Below are 22,415 nucleotides of genomic sequence, written 5' to 3' on the forward strand. Positions count from 1 at the left end.
CAATACTAGAAAAATTGCAGATGAAGCGACGATAAAAATTAGCAAAGCCCAGGAACTTTTGCAGACTTTTCAGAGATGTCGGCTGAGTCCAATTATGGATGGCTTGGACCTTAACAGGATCCATCTCGATAGTAGAAGGGGAAAAGATGAACCCCAAAAATGAAACCTTCTGAACACCAAAGAGACACTTTGATCCCTTCACAAACAAAGAATTAGCACGCAGGACCTGAAACACCGTTCTGACCTGCTTCACATGAGACTCCCAATCATCCGAGAAGATCAAAATGTCATCTAAGTACACAATCAGGAATTTATCCAGGTACTCTCGGAAGATGTCATGCATAAAGGATTGAAACACTGATGGAGCATTGGCAAGTCCGAATGGCATTACTAGATACTCAAAATGGCCCTCGGGCGTATTAAATGCAGTTTTCCACTCATCGCCTTGCTTAATACACACAAGATTATACGCACCACGAAGATCTATCGTGGTGAACCAACTAGCCCCCTTAATCCGAGCAAACAAATCAGATAACAGTGGCAAGGGGTACTGAAATTTAACCGTGATCTTATTTAGAAGGCGGTAATCTATACAAGGTCTCAGCGAACCATCCTTCTTGGCTACAAAAAAGAACCCTGCTCCCAATGGCGACGATGACGGGCGAATATGCCCCTTCTCCAAAGACTCCTTCACATAACTCCGCATAGCGGCGTGCTCAGGCACAGATAAATTAAACAGTCGACCTTTTGGGAATTTACTACCAGGAATCAAATCGATAGCACAATCACAATCCCTATGCGGAGGTAGGGTATCGGACTTGGGCTCATCAAATAAATCTCGGTAATCAGACAAGAACTCAGGAACCTCAGAAGGGGTGGATGACGAAATAGTCAGAAATGGGACATCACCATGTACCCCCTGACAACCCCAGCTGGACACAGACATGGATTTCCAATCTAAAACTGGATTATGGACTTGTAGCCATGGCAACCCCAACACGACCACATCATGCAGATTATGCAACACCAGAAAGCGAATAAACTCCTGATGTGCAGGAGCCATGCACATGGTCAGCTGGGTCCAGTACTGAGGCTTATTCTTGGCCAAAGGCGTAGCATCAATTCCTCTCAATGGAATAGGACACTGCAAGGGCTCCAAGAAAAACCCACAACGCCTAGCATACTCCAAGTCCATCAAATTCAGAGCAGCGCCTGAGTCCACAAATGCCATGACAGAATACGATGACAAAGAGCAGATCAAGGTAACAGACAGAAGAAATTTTGACTGTACCGTACCAATGGTGGCAGACCTAGCGAACCGCTTAGTGCGCTTAGGACAATCAGAGATAGCATGAGTGGAATCACCACAGTAGAAACACAGCCCATTCAGACGTCTGTGTTCTTGCCGTTCAACTCTGGTCAAAGTCCTATCGCACTGCATAGGCTCAAGTTTAAGCTCAGGTAATACCGCCAAATGGTGCACAGATTTACGCTCGCGCAAGCGTCGACCGATCTGAATGGCCAAAGACATAGACTCATTCAGACCAGCAGGCATAGGAAATCCCACCATGATATCCTTAAGGGCTTCAGAGAGACCTTTTCTGAAAATAGCTGCGAGCGCACCTTCATTCCACTGAGTGAGTACGGACCACTTTCTAAATTTCTGACAATATACCTCTATTTCATCCTGACCCTGACACAGAGCCAGCAAATTCTTCTCTGCCTGATCCACAGAATTAGGCTCATCGTACAGCAATCCGAGCGCCAGGAAAAATGCATCGATATTACTTAATGCAGGATTTCCTGACGCAAGGGAAAATGCCCAGTCCTGAGGATCGCCACGCAAAAAAGAAATAACGATCCTAACTTGTTGAACTGGGTCACCAGAATAGCGAGGTTTCAAAGCCAGAAATAGTTTACAATTATTTTTGAAACTCAGAAATTTAGTTCTATCTCCAAAAAACAAATCAGGAATAGGGATTCTCGGTTCTAACATAGAATTCTGAACCACAAAGTCTTGAATACTTTGTACTCTTGCCGTTAGCTGATCCACACATGAAGACAGACCTTTAATGTCCATTGCTACACCTGTGTCCTGAACCACCCAAATGTCTAGGGGAAAAAAAAGGCAAAACACAGTGCAAAGAAAAAAAAAATGGTCTCAGAACTTCTTTTTTCCCTCTATTGAGAATCATTAGTACTTTGGGCCTCCAGTACTGTTATGAAAGGTAATTCAGTACCACAATGGACATAGAGATCAGCGCACATACAGTGACCTGGCAATAACCCAAAAAACAAGAACGAGCTCTGAGACGTGGGAACTCTGTTGACCGCAATCCCTAATCCTCTCCAACCACACTAAAGGCAGCCGTGGATTGCGCCTAACGCTGCCTATGCAACTCGGCACGGCCTGAGAAAGTAGCTAGCCTGAAGATAGAAAATAAGCCTACCTTGCCTCAGAGAAATACCCCAAAGGAAAAGGCAGCCCCCACATATAATGACTGTGAGTTAAGATGAAAAGACAAACGTAGAGATGAAATAGATTTAGCAAAGTGAGGCCCAACTTTCTGAACAGAGCGAGGATAGGAAAGGTAACTTTGCGGTCAACACAAAACCCTACAAAAACCACGCAAAGGGGGCAAAAAGACCCTCCGTACCGAACTAACGGCACGGAGGTACACCCTCTGCGTCCCAGAGCTTCCAGCAAGCAGTAAAAAACAAATTGACAAGCTGGACAGAAAAAAACAGCAAACAAATAGCAAAGAGGAACTTAGCTATGCAGAGCTGCAGGCCACAGGAACGATCCAGGAGGAAACAGGTCCAATACTAGAACATTGACTGGAGGCCAGGATCAAAGCACTAGGTGGAGTTAAATAGAGAAGCACCTAACGACTTCACCACATCACCTGAGGAAGGAAACTCAGAAGCCGCAGTACCACTTTCCTCCACCAACGGAAGCTCACAGAGAGAACCAGCCGAAGTACCACTTGTGACCACAGGAGGGAGCTCTGCCACAGAATTCACAACAAGCGTCGCTGAGTGTGAAGGTACCTTTACCTTTGCGTTATCTCCAGTATTAGATCAGATAGACATGATGGACAGCAGTGTGAGCAGCCTTTTCTTACCCCAGCACCCTGGTATCTCCAGTATTAGATCATATACACAGGGTGGACAGCAGTGTGATCAGCCTCTTCTTACCTCCACACTCCTGGTATCTCTAGTATTAGATCAGATAGACATGATGGACAGCAGTGTGATCAGCCTCTTCTTACCTCCGCACCCTGGTATCTCTAGTATTAGATCATATACACAGGGTGGAATGCAGTGTGATCAGCCTCTTCTTACCTCCACACTCCTGGCATCTCTAGTATTAGATCAGATAGACAAGGTGGAAAGCAGTGTGATCAGCCTCTTCTTACCTCCGCACCCTGGTATCTCCAGTATTAGATCAGAGAGACAGGGTGGACAGCAGTGTGAGCAGCCTCTTATTACCCCAGCACCCTGGCATCTCGAATATTAGATCATATACACAGGGTGGAATGTAGTGTGAGCAGTCTCTTCTTACCTCCGCACCCTGGTATCTCCAGTATTAGATTAGAGAGACAGGGTGGACAGCAGTGTGAGCAGCCTCTTACTTCAGCACCTCTGGTATCTGCAGTATTAGATCAGATAGACAGGGTGGACAGCAGTGTGATCAGCCTCTTCTTACCTCCGCACCCTGGTATCTCCAGTATTAGATCATATACACAGGGTGGACAGCAGTGTGATCAGCCTCTTCTTACCTCCGCACTCCTGATATCTCCAGTATTAGATCAGATAGACAGGGTGGACAGCAGTGTGATCAGCCTCTTCTTACCTCCGCACTCCTGATATCTCCAGTATTAGATCAGATAGACAGGATGGACAGCAGTGTGAGCAGCCTCTTACCTCAGCACCTCTGGTATCTGCAGTATTAGATTAGAGAGACAGGGTGGACAGCAGTGTGAGCAGCCTCTTCTTACCTCAGCACCTCTGGTATCCGCAGTATTAGATCAGAGAGACAGGATGGACAGCAGTGTGAGTAGCCTCTTCTTACCTCCGCACTCCTGATATCTCCAGTATTAGATCATATACACATGGTGGGCAGCAGTGTGAGCAGCCTCTTCTTACCTCCGCACTCCTGATATCTCCAGTATTAGATCATATACACAGGGTGGACAGCAGTGTGAGCAGCCTCTTCTTACCTTCGCACCCTGGTATCTCCAGTATTAGATAAGAGAGACAGGGTAGACCGCAGTGTGAGCAGCCTCTTCTTACATCGGCACCCCTGTAATCTCCAGTATTATGTCACATGTCCCTATATGCGTATGTAAGGTGTGGTCCTATCAACATTATAGGATAGCCTACTGTTTACTGTTAGCATAACAATACAGCTGCCATTTTATTGTACTACAGTAATTAGCTTCATTGACAAAATGAGTGTGATTTGGTAATTAAAGATATGTAGTAGACATGGTGCAAATAGATTTCCAGAATTTAATCCAGCAGCCACATCCATAATCTGTGGCTGTCGGACGTGAGCCCCCAGAGCAGCATCCTTCCTGCCAGTATTCCTGCCTGCTCTTTTGCTTAGCCGACTTAGAGTGACGTCATTGTTTCTCATTCCATTATTTTTGAGACGTTACAAGCAAATCTTTATAGCTTATTAGATACTAGATGGCAGCCCGATTCTAAAGAATCGGGAGTCTAGAATCCATATATACTTTATTTATTCAAATGTAAGAATAATACAATTAATAAATAATAGTAAGAAAGAACAAAAATAATAGGCAGTATATGGAGAAAACACCAAACAAAAGTTCAAAATTGGTGTGAAAATGTCACTGAACCACTTCACAACTAAATATATATAGTTTTGGTAAATGGTATTATCATTTTTTTGACGAAATTCGGCAGGAGCTTGAAGAGCAACGTCACTGGGCCCGCCTCCACGCAGTAGAAACTTGCTGTGAGGTAAAAATTCAAAAATCACACCAAAATGGCGGGCGGAGTGTGTCACAGTACGGCACATTTCTGATTGGTCGCTCGCAGCAGGCGGCAACCAATCAGACACTGGACACTGTTGACGTCACTTATCTCCGGACATTAGCTCCGGACATTAGCTCCGGACATTAGCTCCGGACATTAGCTCCGGACAAAGCCACGGAAGTTGGCACAAATTGCAGGAAGTAGTATTCTAGGCAATTATATATTAGATTCACTAAGTAGCATCCACTTGGTAGAAATAAAAAACTGACAAATCGTAACGTATTTTCAGTAGAATGAAATGCAATAAAAGTTACATATGTATCTAAGAAAGTGTAAAATATGTACTTACTTAATCTTCACCTGCCGTTACTTAATGTTGGTCCTCTATATGTCACAGATTTTGAAATCCCCCTATATGAGAGGTTTGGTAAAGGAGGAACTTTTCCACGACAATTTCATTTTTCGCAGAGTCGGAAGGACTACAGTGACGGTGAGTGTGTGCTGTCATCATATGGACAGTCTATGGAATTATATTATTCTATAATATTGGGGGGGTAAATTATGGCATTTAATGATCCTTTCTGTACAGGGTGTATGGGATTATGTAGAGCCAGGGTTATCCTGTGTCCTGATGAAAAATATACTAAGGGCAAATCTGAAATCAATAGCAATTATTGATGACTAAAGCAATGCAATCAGAAGTTTTCTGACATTTACAAGCTCACTGGGTGTTTTGCCTTTTAATTAAAGGTCGTAGAACATTTCCTCGAAGTTACGGTTCACCTGACCATCAGTTCCAGTTTGGTTCCAATAGCAGAAAAAGAAGTATGAAGGGAGACGGCTTGATGCAGTTTGATGATTATTGGAATGTGAGGTGGACCAACTCGGAGCAAAATTTACCGTTCTTACACTCGTCACAGACTGACCTGTGCAACAAATGTAAGCACGTGCAATCTGTCCATGATCGATACTAGTGTTCGGAATATTTGATCAGGTTTCCATGTAGAGTAAACACTACATCTTTTTCCGGTGTGTGTAACAGTTCAGGAAAAGTGAATGAGATTTCATGCAGGAAAGATATATATCTTGGTACCGTGTTAGGCAGTAGATAGAAAAATATTTAGAATTGAGAGTCCTCAGTGGTTGATACCTTTTAATGGCTAACTGAAAAGATGGTAACAAATTGCAAGCTTTCAAGACTACACAGGTCTCTTCATCAGGCAAAGACTAAAAGAAATTCTGAAGAATCACATATACACAACACAGCACAGAAGTGTCATTATGGGATAGTGATAAATGATAAACAGTTGTGTCCATAAATATTGGAAAGTTCCTAGATTAGGAGTGAATGTTTTGTTGTCCTCTGATTTGGATCTGGTTCTGTTATGATGACCCCGCATGGTCTGAAGTGCAAATTCCTTAATTGATGTAAAAAGACATAAATCCATGCGACACATTCATTCCTGCACTAAGTGTTCACAGGTTGCCATAAATTTATTCTCCCAAATTCTCCGGTCTCTCTTAGATTTGAAGCTACCTTTCAATACAATTAATTTCATGTCCATAATGTTATAATTGGGGAGACAAAAAAGTTTGGCCACAGGTAAAAGGTATCAACCACTGAGGACTATCAATTTGAGATTTCAAGCAAACTCATGTCCACTGTGCATTTGAAGACACTGCAGAACTTGCACTGTTAACTACAGTGGCTTTTTACACAGAACAAGAAATGAAGTGGGGGAAAAAAGCAAAGCATTTCCGCTTCGCAGTAGTCTAACTTTGCCGCTTAGATGTGTGCTTAAAAGGGTATTCCTATGTCAGACATTTATGGCAAATACTTGAAAATGCCATGAGATTCAACCTTGGAACATGTACCTGTCTGGTGGATGGGACCCCATCATACCCTAGGGTCAGTGGAGAGGTGGCAGCGCTTGCACGCTTCTTCCCATTCACTATTTTGGAAGTTCTAAAAAATGGCAAAGCAAGTGGGTATAGCAATAATGGGATTATATAATAAGATCATGCACACAGTCATGTCAAAGTACAGATGTACACACTGCAATATAGCTAAACGTTAATGCACACAGTGATGTCACAGTACATTGATGGCACAGTACAGAGGTAGTAATCATAATGATAAAGCTAAACGTTAATGCACACAGTGATGTCACAGTATAGAGGTAGTAATCACTGTGATAAAGCTAAAATGTAGTGCACACAGTGATAGCACAGTACAGAGGTATTAATCACTGTGATAAAGCTAAAAGGTAATGCACACAGTGGTGGCACAGTACAGAGGTAGTAATCACTGTGATAAAGCTAAAAGGTAATGCACCTGGTGTCACTGTACATTGATAGCACAGTACAGAGGTAGTAAACATGGTGATAAAGCTAAAAGGTAATGCACACAGTGATGGCACGGTACAGAGGTAGTAATCACTGTGATAACGCTAAAAGGTAATGCACACAGTGATGGCACAGTACAGAGGTAGTAATCACTGTGATAAAGCTAAAAGGTAATGCACACAGTGATGGCACAGTACATTGATAGCACAGTACAGAGGTAGTAATCACTGTGATAAAGCTAAAAGGTAATGCACACAAAGATGTCACACTACACGGACAATAAACATAATAATGATGTATTTCAGGGATAATAAACAGATATTATAATGCAGAAAATAATTACTGGTGTGAATAAACAGATATCTGTATACAGTACACAATCTGCTATTGGACCCTAATTCATCAAAGTGTGTACTACAAAAAATGTATTGCATATTTTCATCTACCGTAAGTGTTGTACAGATCATAGATAAATGTGTGCTTTACTAAAATGTGTTCGTGATATAAATTTTTAGAAAAAAAATAATTGATGATCCGTCATTTGTCATGTAACCCACAAATGTCTCAGTGTTTCCGTTAATCATCTGGTATATTCATAATATACAATCTGGATAATAATCCCACTTATTCCCTGTAGCCCCGCAGGCTCCGGAGAACTGGAGGCTGGGGAAGCTGCTGGGACGAGGGGCGTTTGGAGAAGTCTACCTGTGTTATGATGTGGACACTGGCAGAGAACTTGCTGTAAAACAGGTGCCGTTTGACCCAGACAGTCAAGAAACAAGTAAGGTAAGATTATGCCACTTAATGGTAATCTGTCAGCTGATTCCTGATGCCCCAAACCAAGGGCCACATGAATTAGAGAGGTGACTAGAGCGACTAGTCCAGGAGGCCGATCCCCGGCAGCTTCTCCCTGCCATTCTCTCCTAGACTGACAGGTCTCCCATGTGTGTGTGTATAGGAAGAGACCTGTCTGTGGGACTGAGTGAAACCTTCAGGGACATGCATCTGTGACTGGCCATCCTTGTCACCGTCCACCATTGTTTGTTTGCATCCAATATAAACCTTCTATTAGAGGTCTGTTTGCTGGGTATCGTCTGAAATGTACCTCTAAAACAAGACTAACAGCTCTATACATTTCCCATAGGCTTCAATGATTAAAAACTGTATCCGCTGCAGTATGGATATTTCACTCTATGCCATTGCTTTGCGATCAACAGATCCCATATTGAAAGAAGATGTAAATGATCTGCCTGTGTAGCCACCCAATGCTTGTCATGTGCATTGCAGCCTATTGAGGAGTTTGCAACCAAGATGTGATATTTATTTTGTATAATGAGAAATTTGAGTCTCCAATAAAATTTTAAGTAAGGCTTAATTCACACATCAGTATTTTTTTAATTAGTATTTCATCAGTAATTGGATGTCAAAACCAGGTGTGACTCCAGATCACAGACCACTTGTAAATCTTACAATTACAGATATATATATAAAATACATATGAGATTGAATACACTTGAGGGTGAATACTTTCGCAAGCCACTGTATGTATATTAGAAAAGCATTATCCGCTGGTCATCAAGAAAAATATATTATATTTATTTATATATAATACAGTGGGTATGCTTCCCTCTTTCTTTCATTGCAGCCATTTGGTAAATTCAAAAAAGTTTATTTTTTTCTTATTAATGTACACTCTGCACCCCATCTTGACTGAAAAATAACAGAAATGTAGAAATTTTTACAAATTTGTAAAAAAAAACCTGAAATATCACATGGTCATAAGTATTCAGTCCCTTTGCTCAGACACTCATATTTAAGTCACATGCTGTCCATTTCCTTGTGATCCTCCTTGAGATGGCTCTATTCCTTCATTGGAGTCCAGCTGTGTTTAATTAAACTGATAGGACTTGATTTGGAAAGGCGCACACCTGTCTATATAAGACCTCACAGCATACAGTGCATGTCAGACCAAATGAGAATCATGAGGTCAAAGGAACTGGCCAAGGAGCTCAGAGACAGAATTGTGGCAAGGCACAGATCTGGCCAAGGTTACAACAGAATTTCTGCAGTACTCAAGGTTCCTGAGAGCACAGTGACCTCCATAATCCTTAAATGGAAGAAGTTTGAGACCACCAGAAGTCTTCCTAGACCTGGCCGTCCAGCCAAACTGAGCAATCGTGGGAGAAGAAACTTGGTGAGTGAGGTAAAGAATGCGGCCAAATACAGAGGTATCTTGGATGAGTACTCTGGACCTCAGACTTGGCCGAAGGTTCACCTTCCAACAAGACAATGACCCTAAGCACACAGCTAAAATAACAAAGGAGTGGCTTCAGAACAACTCTGTGACCATTCTTGACTGGCCCAGCCAGAGCCCTGACCTAAACCCAATTGAGCATCTCTGGAGAAACCTGAAAATAGCCGTCCACCAACGTTCACCATCCATCCTGACGGAACTGGAGAGGATCTGCAAGGAAGAATGGCAGAGGATCCCCAAATCCAGGTGTGAAAAACTTGTTGCATCATTCCCAAGAAGACTCATGGCTGTACTAGCTCAAAAGGTGCTTCTACTCAATACTGAGCAAAGGGTCTGAATACTTATAACCATGTGATATTTCAACTTTTCTTTAGTAATAAATTTGCAAAAAATTCTACATATCTGTTTTCTTCAGTCAAGACTGGGTGCAGCGTGTACATTAATGTGAAAAAAATGAACTTTTTTGAATTTACCAAATGGCTGCAATGAAGCAAAAATGGAAAACTTTAAGGGGTCTGAATACTTTCCGCACCCACTATATATATATATATATATATATATATATATATATATATATATATATATATATAGTTTATGTGTGTCTGTATCGACGATGATATCATAACGGTTGCCATGGCAAAGATAATGTTTGTATGTGTCTGTATCGACGATGATATAATGGTTGCCATGGCAAAGATAATGTCATAATGGTTGCCATGGCGACGATGTCATAATAGGTTGTAGTGTTGACGGTTATGTCATGATGGTTGCCATGGTGACGAAAATGTCATAATAGGTTGCCATGGCGATGATGTCAGAATGGTTGCCACGGCGAAGATGATGTCATAATGGGTATATGGGCACGGAACTATGGGATGGAGGATGTGTGATGGGTATATGGGCACGGGACTATGTGATGGAGGATGTGTATGATGGGAATATGGGCACGGGACTATGGGATGGAGGATGTGTGATGGGTATATGGGCACGGGACTATGGGATGGAGGATGTGTGATGGGTATATGGGCACGGGACTATGGGATGGAGGATATGTATCATGGCGAAGATGATGTCATAATGGTTTTATGGGCATGGAACTATGGGATGGAGGATGTGTGATGGGTATATGGGCATTGGACTATGGGATGGAGGATATATATAATGGGATTATGGGCATGGAACTATGGGATGGAGGATATGTATGATGGGTATATGGGCATGGGACTATGGGATGGAGGATGTGTATTATAGGTATATGAGCACGGAACTATGGGATGAAGGATGTGTATGATGGGTATATGGGCTCGAGACTATGAGATGGACGATATATATGGTGGGTATATGTGCACAGGACTTTGGGATGGAGGATGTGTATGATGGGTATATAGGCACGAGACTATAAGATGGAGGATATATATGATGGGTATATGGGCATGGGACTATGGGATGGAGGATAATCATTATTATTTATAACTAACCACAGTTATTTACTATGCCCAGGCAACGCCGGGCTCTTCAGCTAGTATATATACAGTATATATAATTTATAATATATTTTGCGGGATGACCAACGGATAATGCTTTTCTAATATATATACAGAGGCTTGCGAAAGTATTCACCCTCTTGGCTTTTTACCTATTTTATTACATTACAACCTGTGTTTAAATATTTGGGACTTGGTCCACTTTTTGTATGTTTTATAGCACGTACAGGCTCCATGGCAATATGTATGTGCAATAATTGTCAACTGTAGGATTCTGCCCACGCTTGATTACTCTTACTATGCTGGGACATTTATGTGCACTGAACTTTGCATTCAATTTGATATATAGATACATTTTATTGCCCAACATTATCTGTTTTTGCATTATTTTGACATGATATTGCTGCCTCAAGTTTTTATCACCAATTATTGACTTTTTGGTGTAGTCTATGCAGGAGTGGTCATTTGCCACACATTTCCATTATGCCTATGTGATATATCTAATTTCTTATGTATTTCTGTATAATTAAATCATGATGAATATGTCTCTTGAACAATAATACCCTTGGTGAGGTCTATTTCTGTTTTAGCATCTCCTTTTTAGTATTTTTGTCATACTTTGTTGTACATATACTTCTCCTAGTTTCTTACGTAGGCTATATTTAAGTAGGAGAGCCCTCATTTTTTTTGTCTATTGATATGTTGACTAAATAGTATTGGTTGGTGATTTTAAGTGAGAAAAATGTAGGCTTTAATTTATGGGATCAAATAAATAAAAAAAAATTGGCATGTGGATATGTATTGACCCCTTTTGTGATGAAGCCGCTAAACATTTCTGGCGCAAGCAACTCCCTTCATAAGGGTAAGCTCACATCTGCGTATAGAAAGTAGCTGAGATTCTCAGCCAGAAAAGTTCGAGAATGTCAGGCGAGTGTCATGCATTTTTTTAGTAGTAAGGCAAACTGGGAAAAGGAAGAGTGCACAATCGGGTTTTAAATGTTAAAACAACATATAAGCCAACGTGGATCTGCTCACCTGGTGGTGTTGCAACAAAGCAGCATGTAACAGTCAGCTGCTGCAAGACCCAAGTCCAAAGGACTTAAGGTACCGTCACACTAGACGATATCGCTAGCGATCCGTGACGTTGCAGCGTCCTCGCTAGCGATATCGTCCAGTGTGACAGGCAGCAGCGATCAGGCCCCTGCTGTGATGTCGCTGGTCGGGGAAGAAAGTCCAGAACTTTATTTCGTCGCTGGACTCCCCGTAGACATCGCTGAATCGGCGTGTGTGACACCGATTCAGCGATGTCTTCACTGGTAACCAGGGTAAACATCAGGTAACTAAGCGCAGGGCCACGCTTAGTAACCTGATGTTTACCCTGGTTACCATCCTAAAAGTTAAAAAAAACAAACACTACATACTTACCTACAGCCGTCTGTCCTCCAGCGCTGTGCTCTGCACTCCTCCTGTACTGGCTGTGAGCGTCGGTCAGCCGGAAAGCAGAGCGGTGACGTCACCGCTCTGCTTTCCGGTCGCTGTGCTTACACAGACAACACAGGAGGAGTGCAGAGCACAGCGCTGGAGGACAGACGGCTGTAGGTAAGTATGTAGTGTTTGTTTTTTTTTACTTTTAGGATTGTAACCAGGGTAAACATCGGGTTACTAAGCGCGGCCCTGCGCTTAGTTACCCGATGTTTACCCTGGTTACCGGCATCGTTGGTCGCTGGAGAGCGGTCTGTGTGACAGCTCTCCAGCGACCAAACAGCGACGCTGCAGCGATCCGGATCGTTGTCGGTATCGCTGCAGCGTCGCTAAGTGTGACGGTACCTTTAGAGAAAGAACATATCCAGGTAAAGTGTCACTGGATGCACTGCTGATAATTGAATTAAACGATTATTTTCCTTAGAAACTTTATTTTGACAGGTTTACAAAGTCAATGCGTTTCGAGGTCAATGCAGGACCTCTTCATCAGGACAAAAACCTAGTTTTGTTGACCTCGAAACGCATTGTCTTTGTAAACCTGTTAAAATAAAGTTTCTAAGTAAAATATTCAATTACAGTAATTTAATTATCCAGTGACACTTCACCCGGATAAGTTCATGCATTTTTTTTCTCACCTAGACATTCGTATGCAATGTGTGCTACATACAGTAAGATAGATGTCATTGAGATGTATAATCCTTACAGTGTGTGCATGTAGCTTACTCTACATGTGTTTAGCTAATAAATGAAAAAAATGGCGTCGGGCGGGAGAGAATAGTTATGCACACTGAAGGTTTCAGTTATTTTCTCCTTTTTGTTGTTTGCTTCACAAAAAAAAGCCAACTGTTCACAGTTGTAAACTTCAAAGTATAAATGTGTAATAGGAGCTTAGTCTAAAGACCCCCACACACCTTAGATAATGTATGGCCAATGGTTTGGCTAGCGGCTGTCTCGCCTGACTCCCCCGTACACGCTCTCTCTGCTGAGCATGCCTATTTCCTCTACAAGAGAGCGGCTTCCAGACTCCTTTGGCAGCTTATTTTTTTAAATTGAACATGCTGGATACTTCTCTTCTCCAACATCACCTGTCGGTGGAGATTTGGGAGACCCCCATAGACATTATACTGTCAGGCAAGCTTGTCTTTGTTGGAGGTTTGGGCCAATGTTAGTCTAATGTGTATGGGGGCATTCACTTGTTGGCTATTTGGAAGTACATTACGTCTAATGTTGAACTCCTTGTTCTAAAAAGTAAATGTTTATTTAACTGTGTAATATAATCTCAATAAAAATGTCCTGGGAAAAATGTATCCACTGTCTTCTCGTCTCCGTGTGAAAACCCCTTTATTTGGAAGCTTTACAAGAATGTCTGCTTTGGTTGCAGGAGGTGAATGCTCTCGAATGTGAGATCCAGCTGCTGAAGATTCATAGACATGAAAGAATAGTTCAGTACTATGGTTGTTTGCGGGACCCTACTGAGAAGAAGCTCTCCATATTTGTGGAGTACATGCCAGGGGTGAGTTGGAAAACCTTCACTCCAGTGTCAAACAGGCGAAATGACTCAAGAGTCCCAGTTTTGGTATATGTAGTCTTCCTCTTTTACTTGCATCGTAAACTTTGTCCTTAATGGAGATCCAGTAACAAGAAACGGCTCATTAATCATAGTATAAGAAATTTATTATAGTGATTAGACAACCCAAGTCAACTCGAAATACTGTAGTGGTCTATTCTCCAATTTTTGTCAAAAGACTGCGCCTGTGCGGCCACCCAGCTTGTGAATCCCAGCCCCGCACTGAGCATAATGCATAACACTGCGGGGCTGGGATTCACAAGCTGGGTGGCCGCACAGGCGCAGTCTGTGAGACTGCATCTGAGATCAGACGGGCAGCGCTCACTGCGCTTGCCCCAGCCAGTACTGAACAGCGCAGGCGCTGGATTTGATTTGAAAACAGCGCGGAGGGGGCGGCGCCCGGCGCCGAAGAAGCCTTGAGTGACGGCAGTGTGGCGTGTGCAGCAGGGGGGTTAAGACCTGCCTCCACGACTAAAGACAGGTATTTTTGCGAAATTATAAAACGCTTTATTTCTGCTTTGACTGCACCAATAACTAAAAGAGCCACCTTGTCAGAATGCAGCATTACTGCTGCACAAGATGGCTCTTTTAGTTTCTAACGGCTGGAGGGGGTGACAGAGTCGCTTTAATTGTAGATTCTGTAGTTGGGGCATATTGTGTGCAATTGCTTACTTTACCAACCGATCTATAAAAATAATAAATTGCCATCTGTAGAATATCAGTGACTTTATTAAGCAGCATCATCCATTTTTGGGGTTTTGGGAAATGTTTCTCTACTTATTAGGTTTATGTCATGTGAAAATGGAAATTTGCTTATGTGGTCGATCACATGCTGAACTTCAAAGGCACATATTTTCCAAAAATTGATTACCGTACTAAATTACTAACCTATAAAATTCTAATATTCATGAGTTAGATCCAAAGAAAACAAACTGGATGTTGAAGATCCCACCAGGAATCTGGTTATTAGGGAGTCGGGGTCGCTATAGACAGTAGTATTGTTTGAAGTGCCGCTCAATATTACGTGAATAAGAGTCTTTTATAGGATAACAATCCTTTACGAGCATGGTGTTACTATCTGAAATGTTCTTTTTTTTTTTCTTTGTCTATTGATTATTGCATATTTTTATATGATACTTATTTTATCCTTATTTCATTCTTCTATAGGGTTCTATTAAAGATCAACTAAAAGCATATGGTGCACTAACGGAAAATGTTACCCGGCGATATACACGACAGATTCTTCAAGGAGTTTCATACTTACATAGCAATATGATTGTACATAGAGATATTAAAGGTGAGTGTCTTGTACACAATTTTGGATTCTACATAATGTGCTAGTAAACAGATGGTAATCGGGAAAAAAGGGACCTGGGAGTCCAATGCTTCAGGGATATTGTAGAATATTCACAAAGTAGTGAGTACAGCTTGCGATGCACTGATCTTTGTGCTCTTCAATAATTTCATGAGTTATTACTTTACTCACTGTTCCCAATAAAAGTCATGGACAGTATAACTTTGCACTTGTTAGATTAGTTAGATGTATATTTATAATTGGGATTTAGAAAAGAATCAAACCACATTTTACTAGCATTAAATGGGAAATCTACGTGATTCCAAAACTTCCACTAGCTTTTTTGCAGTTCTAAAAGCTGCAGCCTTCTTTGATATCTTTTGTTTACTTGCTGTATTATGTGAAAAAATATCTGCAATTTATTTAAACTTATTTTTTTTTACCCATATTGTTTCTCTAGCTTGAAAGATGCTTGATGCTGTTCAGTATCAATCAAGAAAGCCATGTTTTCCTCCGGCTCAGTCTTCAGCCTCTCCTGTCTTCTCTTGAACAAAGATTTAAGCTCCAATATGTTCATATTAAATAAAAGCTTAGATTCAGGAGAATACAGCATGGACTAAGCCGAGGGAGTCCAGTTGTCTGGATATGACACTGAATGGCATTAAGCAGCTTGCAGTGTATTGTAATGCGTGCAAGCTAGAGAAGCAAATTTTTTTAATCAGATTCAATTATATGAATATTTTTTAATTCTTCATCCTACTTCCAATGCAATAAAGATAGAAAAGATGCAAAGATTTCCGTAATCCTTAAAGGGAACCTGTCACCTCAAATTGGCGGGATATTTAAATGCGTTTTTACCGATCCGATGGGCGGCGTTTCCTCTTCATTTCTCCACCCCGTCCATCCCTGTTGTCCACAATATGTTAGTGAATTAGAGTATGTGAGCGCCATAGTTGGCGCATGCGCAATGCAATTCGCAATTCGTTAAAATGTTATAAAATTAATCAAAATTTAGGAAGAAATTAATGAAATCATGTTTAATGTTGAGCATTGACATGAAATGAATAAATAAATACAGCAATAACTTAATGCACAATTTTTCACTACTGCGTATCTTATCAGAATTGGAGGAAAATCTATTCTGGGGGAAAACTCTACGAATTCGAATTCCTTGAAGCATTCCTCCTTTTTTAAATAGACAGACTGCTGTAAATGACAGGCCCTAATAGACTGGGATACAGATATCCCCACCATTGTTCTGCACTTTTATCAGCATTGCTATTGCTCATTACATAAACCAAACTTTCATATTATGGAATCATTATTAGTGCATTATTATTAATTAAAGGTAAATCTGCACTTTAACAACCAGCATTAGTTAATAAGTAAGTTTGAAGTCAGAGTAGAAATACAGTATATGATGAGATACAAGAAGCTGTTGCAGACAAGAAGAGAGAGATACCACAGGAAGGCTGAGTTCCTGAGATAAAATTCTGGCTCACTGAGCTGTGTTGATCTATGGCATCTTGCCTGGTTGTTTCCTGCATTTCCAAAGCGTGTACTCCGGAATAACAATGCAAGAGACTGGATTATCTTCAGAGCCATTTATCATACAGATGTTTTATCCATTGTTTGCAGGTGCCAACATTTTAAGAGACTCAGCTGGGAATGTAAAACTTGGTGACTTTGGGGCCAGCAAACGCATCCAAACCATCTGTATGTCTGGGACCGGAATTAAATCTGTGACAGGGACCCCATACTGGATGAGTCCAGAGGTGATCAGTGGAGAAGGATATGGGAGGAAAGCGGATGTGTGGTAGGTATTGCAGATAAATCCCAGATGAGAGATTTATGGAAGTAACGTGAGAAATGGGCTCATAAGTAGGAACGGTGTGTCCACACAGCAGAAATGTATAACTGATATATATTTACATAGACTGACCCTATACATGGCCAAAAAGAGACAAGAAAAACAAACATATATACAGTTGTCTTAAAAAGTATTTGCCCCTTCCTGATTTCCTATTCTTTTGCATGTTTGTCACACTTAAATGTTTCAGATCACCAAACATATGTAAATATTAGACAAAGATATCACAAATCACCAAAAAATGCAGTTTTTAAATTAAGGTCTTTATTATTAAGGGAAAAGAAATCCAAACCTACAGGACCCTGTGTGAAAAAGTGATTTCCCCCCTAAAACATAAATTAACAGTGGGAATAGGAAAAAGTACACACTGGCGCTCACAAGTGTCAGGAGGGGATGAAGCTGCTGGTGATGTGACAGGTTCTTTGCCTCTTCCTGTCTAAATAACTTGCAGAATATCCAAAGTGATGCAATCACCGCGCTACAAGTAAACAGTATTGATGAAATCACCTAATGTGACAACATCCCAGTAGTGACAATGCAAGTAGTAAAGCACTTGGGTAATGGGTTCCGGTCATACTTACTTGTGCTGTAGATTTATGAATTATCACACAGTTGGTCAAAAGTTGCAGTACCCTCGTGTGCAGAGAGGTGAGAGCTAGGGGAGCGTCCTCCCATGGCTGGGGCCCCCACGGGTGCACAGAGATGCCGGCTGGTGGAGGCCTCCATAGCCACGAAGTGAGCGAGGGGCGTAGTGTAACGTGATGTCATAAAAACTGAACAACGGGTGCACGATGGGGTCAATAAACCAAAGCGTTTCAAAGGACGCAACAGTATCGGCAGCGGAGCCCGCCACCAACCGACATCTCTGTGCACCCGTGAGGGCCCCAGCCATGGGAGGACGCTCCACTAGCTCTCACCTCTCTGTACACGAGTGTGCCACAACTTTTTACCTACTGTGTGATAATTCATAAACCTATAGCACAAATAAGTGTGACCAGAACCCATTACCCTAGTGCTTTACTACCTGCATTTTCTCTATTGAGATGTTGTCTTATTAGGTGATTTCATCAATACTCTTTCCTTGTAGCGCGGTGATTGCATCACTTTGGATAAAATTGGTTAAATATGAAAGGGTACCGTCACACTATAACATTTCGATCGCTACGACGGTACGATTCGTGACGTTCCAGCGATATCGTTACGATATCGCTGTGTCTGACACGCAGCAGCGATCAGGGATCCTGCTGAGAATCGTACGTCGTAGCAGATCGTTTAGAACTTTCTTTCATCGCTGGATCTCCCGCTGTCATCGCTAGATTGGTGTGTGTGACACCGATCTAGCGATCTAGCGATGCGATCCAGCGATGCGTTCGCTTGTAACCAGGGTAAACATCGGGTAACTAAGCGCAGGACCGCGCTTAGTTACCCGATGTTTACCCTGGTTACAAGCGTTAAACTAAAAAAAAAAAAAACAGCACATACTTACATTCTGGTGTCCGTCAGGTCCCTTGCCGTCTGCTTCCCGCACTGTGACTGCCGGCCGTAAAGTGAAAGCAGAGCACAGCGGCTGTGCTTTCACTTTCACTTTACGGCCGGCAGTCACTGAGTGCGGGAAGCAGACGGCAAGGGACCTGACGGACACCAGATGTAAGTATGTGCTGTTTGTTTTTTTTTAGTTTAACGCTTGTAACCAGGGTAAACATCGGGTAACTAAGCGCGGTCCTGCGCTTAGTTACCCGATGTTTACCCTGTTACCCAGGGACCTCGGCATCGTTGGTCGCTGGAGAGCTGTCTGTGTGACAGCTCCCCAGCGACCACACTACGATTTACCTACGATCACGGCCAGGTCATATCGCTGGTCGTGATCGTAGGTAAATCGTATAGTGTAACGGTACCCAAAGTCCTGTTGAAGGATTTCCTTTTAATAAGATTATGCTAACAAGTCTAGTTGCAAACTGTTGTGATCAGCCATTTTGAATATTTCAGACTAATGCTTTTATTTTCTATGTTTTCTATCTATCCTAAAGGAGTGTCGCCTGCACAGTTGTGGAAATGCTCACAGAGAAACCGCCATGGGCAGAGTATGAAGCAATGGCCGCTATTTTCAAAATTGCTACACAACCAACGAAACCAAAGCTTCCGGACAGTGTTTCAGACTCTTGTAGGGACTTCATGAAACAAATATTTGTGGAAGAAAAAAGGAGGCCCACGGCCGAGGAACTTTTAAGGCATCCTTTTGTTAGTCATAGTATTTAATTTTTTTTACTTATCACTGTGGAGAATGTAAGCGAAATGAAGGATTGTGAAATGTACAGAGAAGCCCTGAAAGACGTCCATGTCTCTTCTACTTGCATTCCTCAAGAGGCCAAGCAGATCAGCTCTGGGAAAATTCATTTCTAGACTTGTCTGCGGCTTCTTAAACACTACTGGAGTAGACCAGCTACATACTGCAACAATTGGGAAAAGATCTATTGAGCAACATCCCAGATCCGGAGGACGGACGGGACTCACCAGAACCATTATGTCCCACACTATTGTATGTTTTGAATGAAAATATTTGATTATAATAATGAAACACTGTTTGTGCCTGTAGAGCAATGATGAGCAACAGCCATGCCCTAAACCTAACCTGTGTGCCAGCTTCTGAAACCTGCATAGTTGTGTCTTCAGATCCAGTATGTTTTCCTGCGGCCGGTCTGGGTATGTACTATGATTTCCGGACTGGCCGTGGGTCTCCAAACCTGAACTCACCAGCCTCAACTGCATTCATGAGGCTTTTTGAGTTCAGCTCAGAAGACCTGTAGCCTATCAAGACCATACACATCATTCTAAAATTGATCCCAACGGACAATTACAAACAAATCAATCATTCACTAGTTAAAAATGTTACACTTTTCCACAGATGACAGACTATCATCCTCTGGAAAGAAGTCTGGTGTATTTAAATGTTCCCATAGCAGCTAGTTCAAGAAAGATCTTACTGTTAATAACATTCCAAGATCATACATTCTTTGCCTTGGTTGGTGCCAGTGAACATGTAAGGTCAGTGTATATCACTGCAATGGCCAATATGGTCTAAAATGTAAATGGATGTATCAGCGGAATGATTGTATGTTCAATGGTTGTTCAACCATCAACTCGCTTCTATATCATGTGTATGTCCACCAAATTATAATAAGGGATACACTTCCACTAATCTGTGGTCATTATTTGTCTATAATTGTCCATAGGAATAAAATTGCATTGAAGATCTTTCAGCTTTTAATTTCTTACGACCCCACACACATTAGACTACTGTTGTCCGAACCCACCGATATCTTGCAATATCTTCGCTTTCCAGTTGAAGCCCTTTTCAAGCATTTTTTCTGTTGGATATGCTGATAATGTACTGGTATGATCATTAGAAAGAATGCTTGCAGTTCCCCTTAAAGGAGTTGTCTGGCTTCTAAAATAAAAATCCAAACGTCAAAGAATGAAGCATACTCATAATAAAATGAGCCATACTCGCCTGCAATAACAGTCTTACATCCAGCACTGGCTGCTCCAATGCCCAAGATGGCTAGCGATGGCTTCTTGTACTGTGGTCACATGGACCTCAGTGGGTTGTTGACCAAAAAAGGGACAACGTTGCTTTCTGTCCCACCGCAGACCACCAGAGCGGCTAGTGATGGATTCACAGAGATTAGAGCAGATGAGTATGTATTATTACTATTCATAATATTACCACTGGTGTCCTATAGTTCTCACTGATGTAACATGTAATGACTGGAGTTCTTCTTTACGTTCTTCCGTTCAATGACTGATGTATCTGTCTTGCGTATCATGCGGATACTGCCTCTGTGCCCATCAGGGGACATACTAATAATCATTTCTGGATTCAGTGGCAGGAGCCAGACCAATAATCATTTCTGGAGAACACTGATACCCTCAGCTTAACCTCTTAAATTCAGTTTTTCTTTTTTTTTTATTCCCACACTCCAAAAAACTTTCGAGACATATGCACCCCAAAATGGTACCATTAAAAATATTACATATCCCACATAAAAACAAGCCACAATAGCTACTTTCATTGAAAATTTAAGCAGCTACGAAAATGAAAAAATGTCCTCAAAGCTCAAAATAGCTCCGTCTAAATAATGTTTCTCTTATCGAAGCCAGAATCAAAGGCTTGATGTTGCTCACCAGAGCTTTACTGCGTGAAATTCACATTACCTTGTGTTGAAGACAGAATATGTTTTTCATAAATCTCAGAGTGGAAAATTGTATTGTTTTTTAATTTTTTTTATTGCATATCAGATCCTGATACTATTTAATACTGAACCGTTAAAGTGGACTAGTAAGTATTTTCAGAAAAATAAAAAAAAATATTTAATAGGATATGCCACAATGATTGTAATGTAATTTTGACTCTTTCCGTGTAGTCTTTAAAGGGCTTGTCTCATAACATATGTAGGATATCCATAAGGCCGGTTTTATACATCTGTGATTTTTGGACCATGAGGCAAGGACTAGCTGCAGGTCTCCTAATGTGAACTCGGCAGCTTTATAGGATTTGTGAAACCATATTGTATAACCCATTATAACATTCAGAGTTTGAGACCCAACCTCCTCCCATAGTTTTGCTCTGACAAAATAAATAGGGATGTATGACTATCATAATGAATGATGACTCTGAGAATTCACTGTCCCCATATTGATATAAAAGTTTGTAGATTTTCTAAGCAAAACTGATTCCTATGAGATCGGTAAAGAATAACTATATCAACACTGGAGAAAAATGGACAAATCAAAGCCTCAAACGGAATAATATTGTCCAGACTCCTGTAACGTTTATTTTACACAAAATACATTACTCACAAAAAGTTAAGGATATTTGGCTTTCAGGTAAAATTTCAGGATGATCCTAAAATGCAATTTAACCTTTCCAGGGAAACTTAATGTGACCGTATCTAAACCTTTGAATGCACATGTCTAACTGGTCAATGTTTCAGTACTTCTTCCACAACTTGCTGTTCGCTAACAAGGAGCTTAATGGCAAAATTCACAACAGGTGTTTGATGAATCAGGGTTGAATTAGAATTGGGTTTAAACTGTCCTCCTCATTCTGTTCA

General features: G+C 41.4%; 1 protein-coding gene across 2 annotated transcripts in view; it reads left to right on the forward strand.

Moving 5' to 3' along the window:
• LOC138641956 (mitogen-activated protein kinase kinase kinase 3-like) overlaps positions 1-21,654 on the forward strand; it is a 211,503-nt gene extending 189,849 nt beyond the window's left edge. The window contains exons 11-17 of one of the 2 annotated variants that reach the window (XM_069729796.1): positions 5,405-5,497; positions 5,758-5,946; positions 7,991-8,139; positions 13,955-14,086; positions 15,308-15,437; positions 17,073-17,250; positions 19,332-21,654. In XM_069729796.1, the coding sequence (XP_069585897.1) occupies positions 5,405-5,497; positions 5,758-5,946; positions 7,991-8,139; positions 13,955-14,086; positions 15,308-15,437; positions 17,073-17,250; positions 19,332-19,560 (1,100 nt within the window). In that variant the 3' untranslated portion in view covers positions 19,561-21,654. The remainder of the gene's footprint in view (positions 1-5,404; positions 5,498-5,757; positions 5,947-7,990; positions 8,140-13,954; positions 14,087-15,307; positions 15,438-17,072; positions 17,251-19,331) is intronic. The other variant, XM_069729797.1, reaches the window with a different exon arrangement.
• Positions 21,655-22,415: the final 761 nt, after the last annotated feature.

Source organism: Ranitomeya imitator, chromosome 6, assembly GCF_032444005.1.
Source record: "Ranitomeya imitator isolate aRanImi1 chromosome 6, aRanImi1.pri, whole genome shotgun sequence".
NCBI classification, from domain to species: Eukaryota; Metazoa; Chordata; class Amphibia; order Anura; family Dendrobatidae; genus Ranitomeya; species Ranitomeya imitator.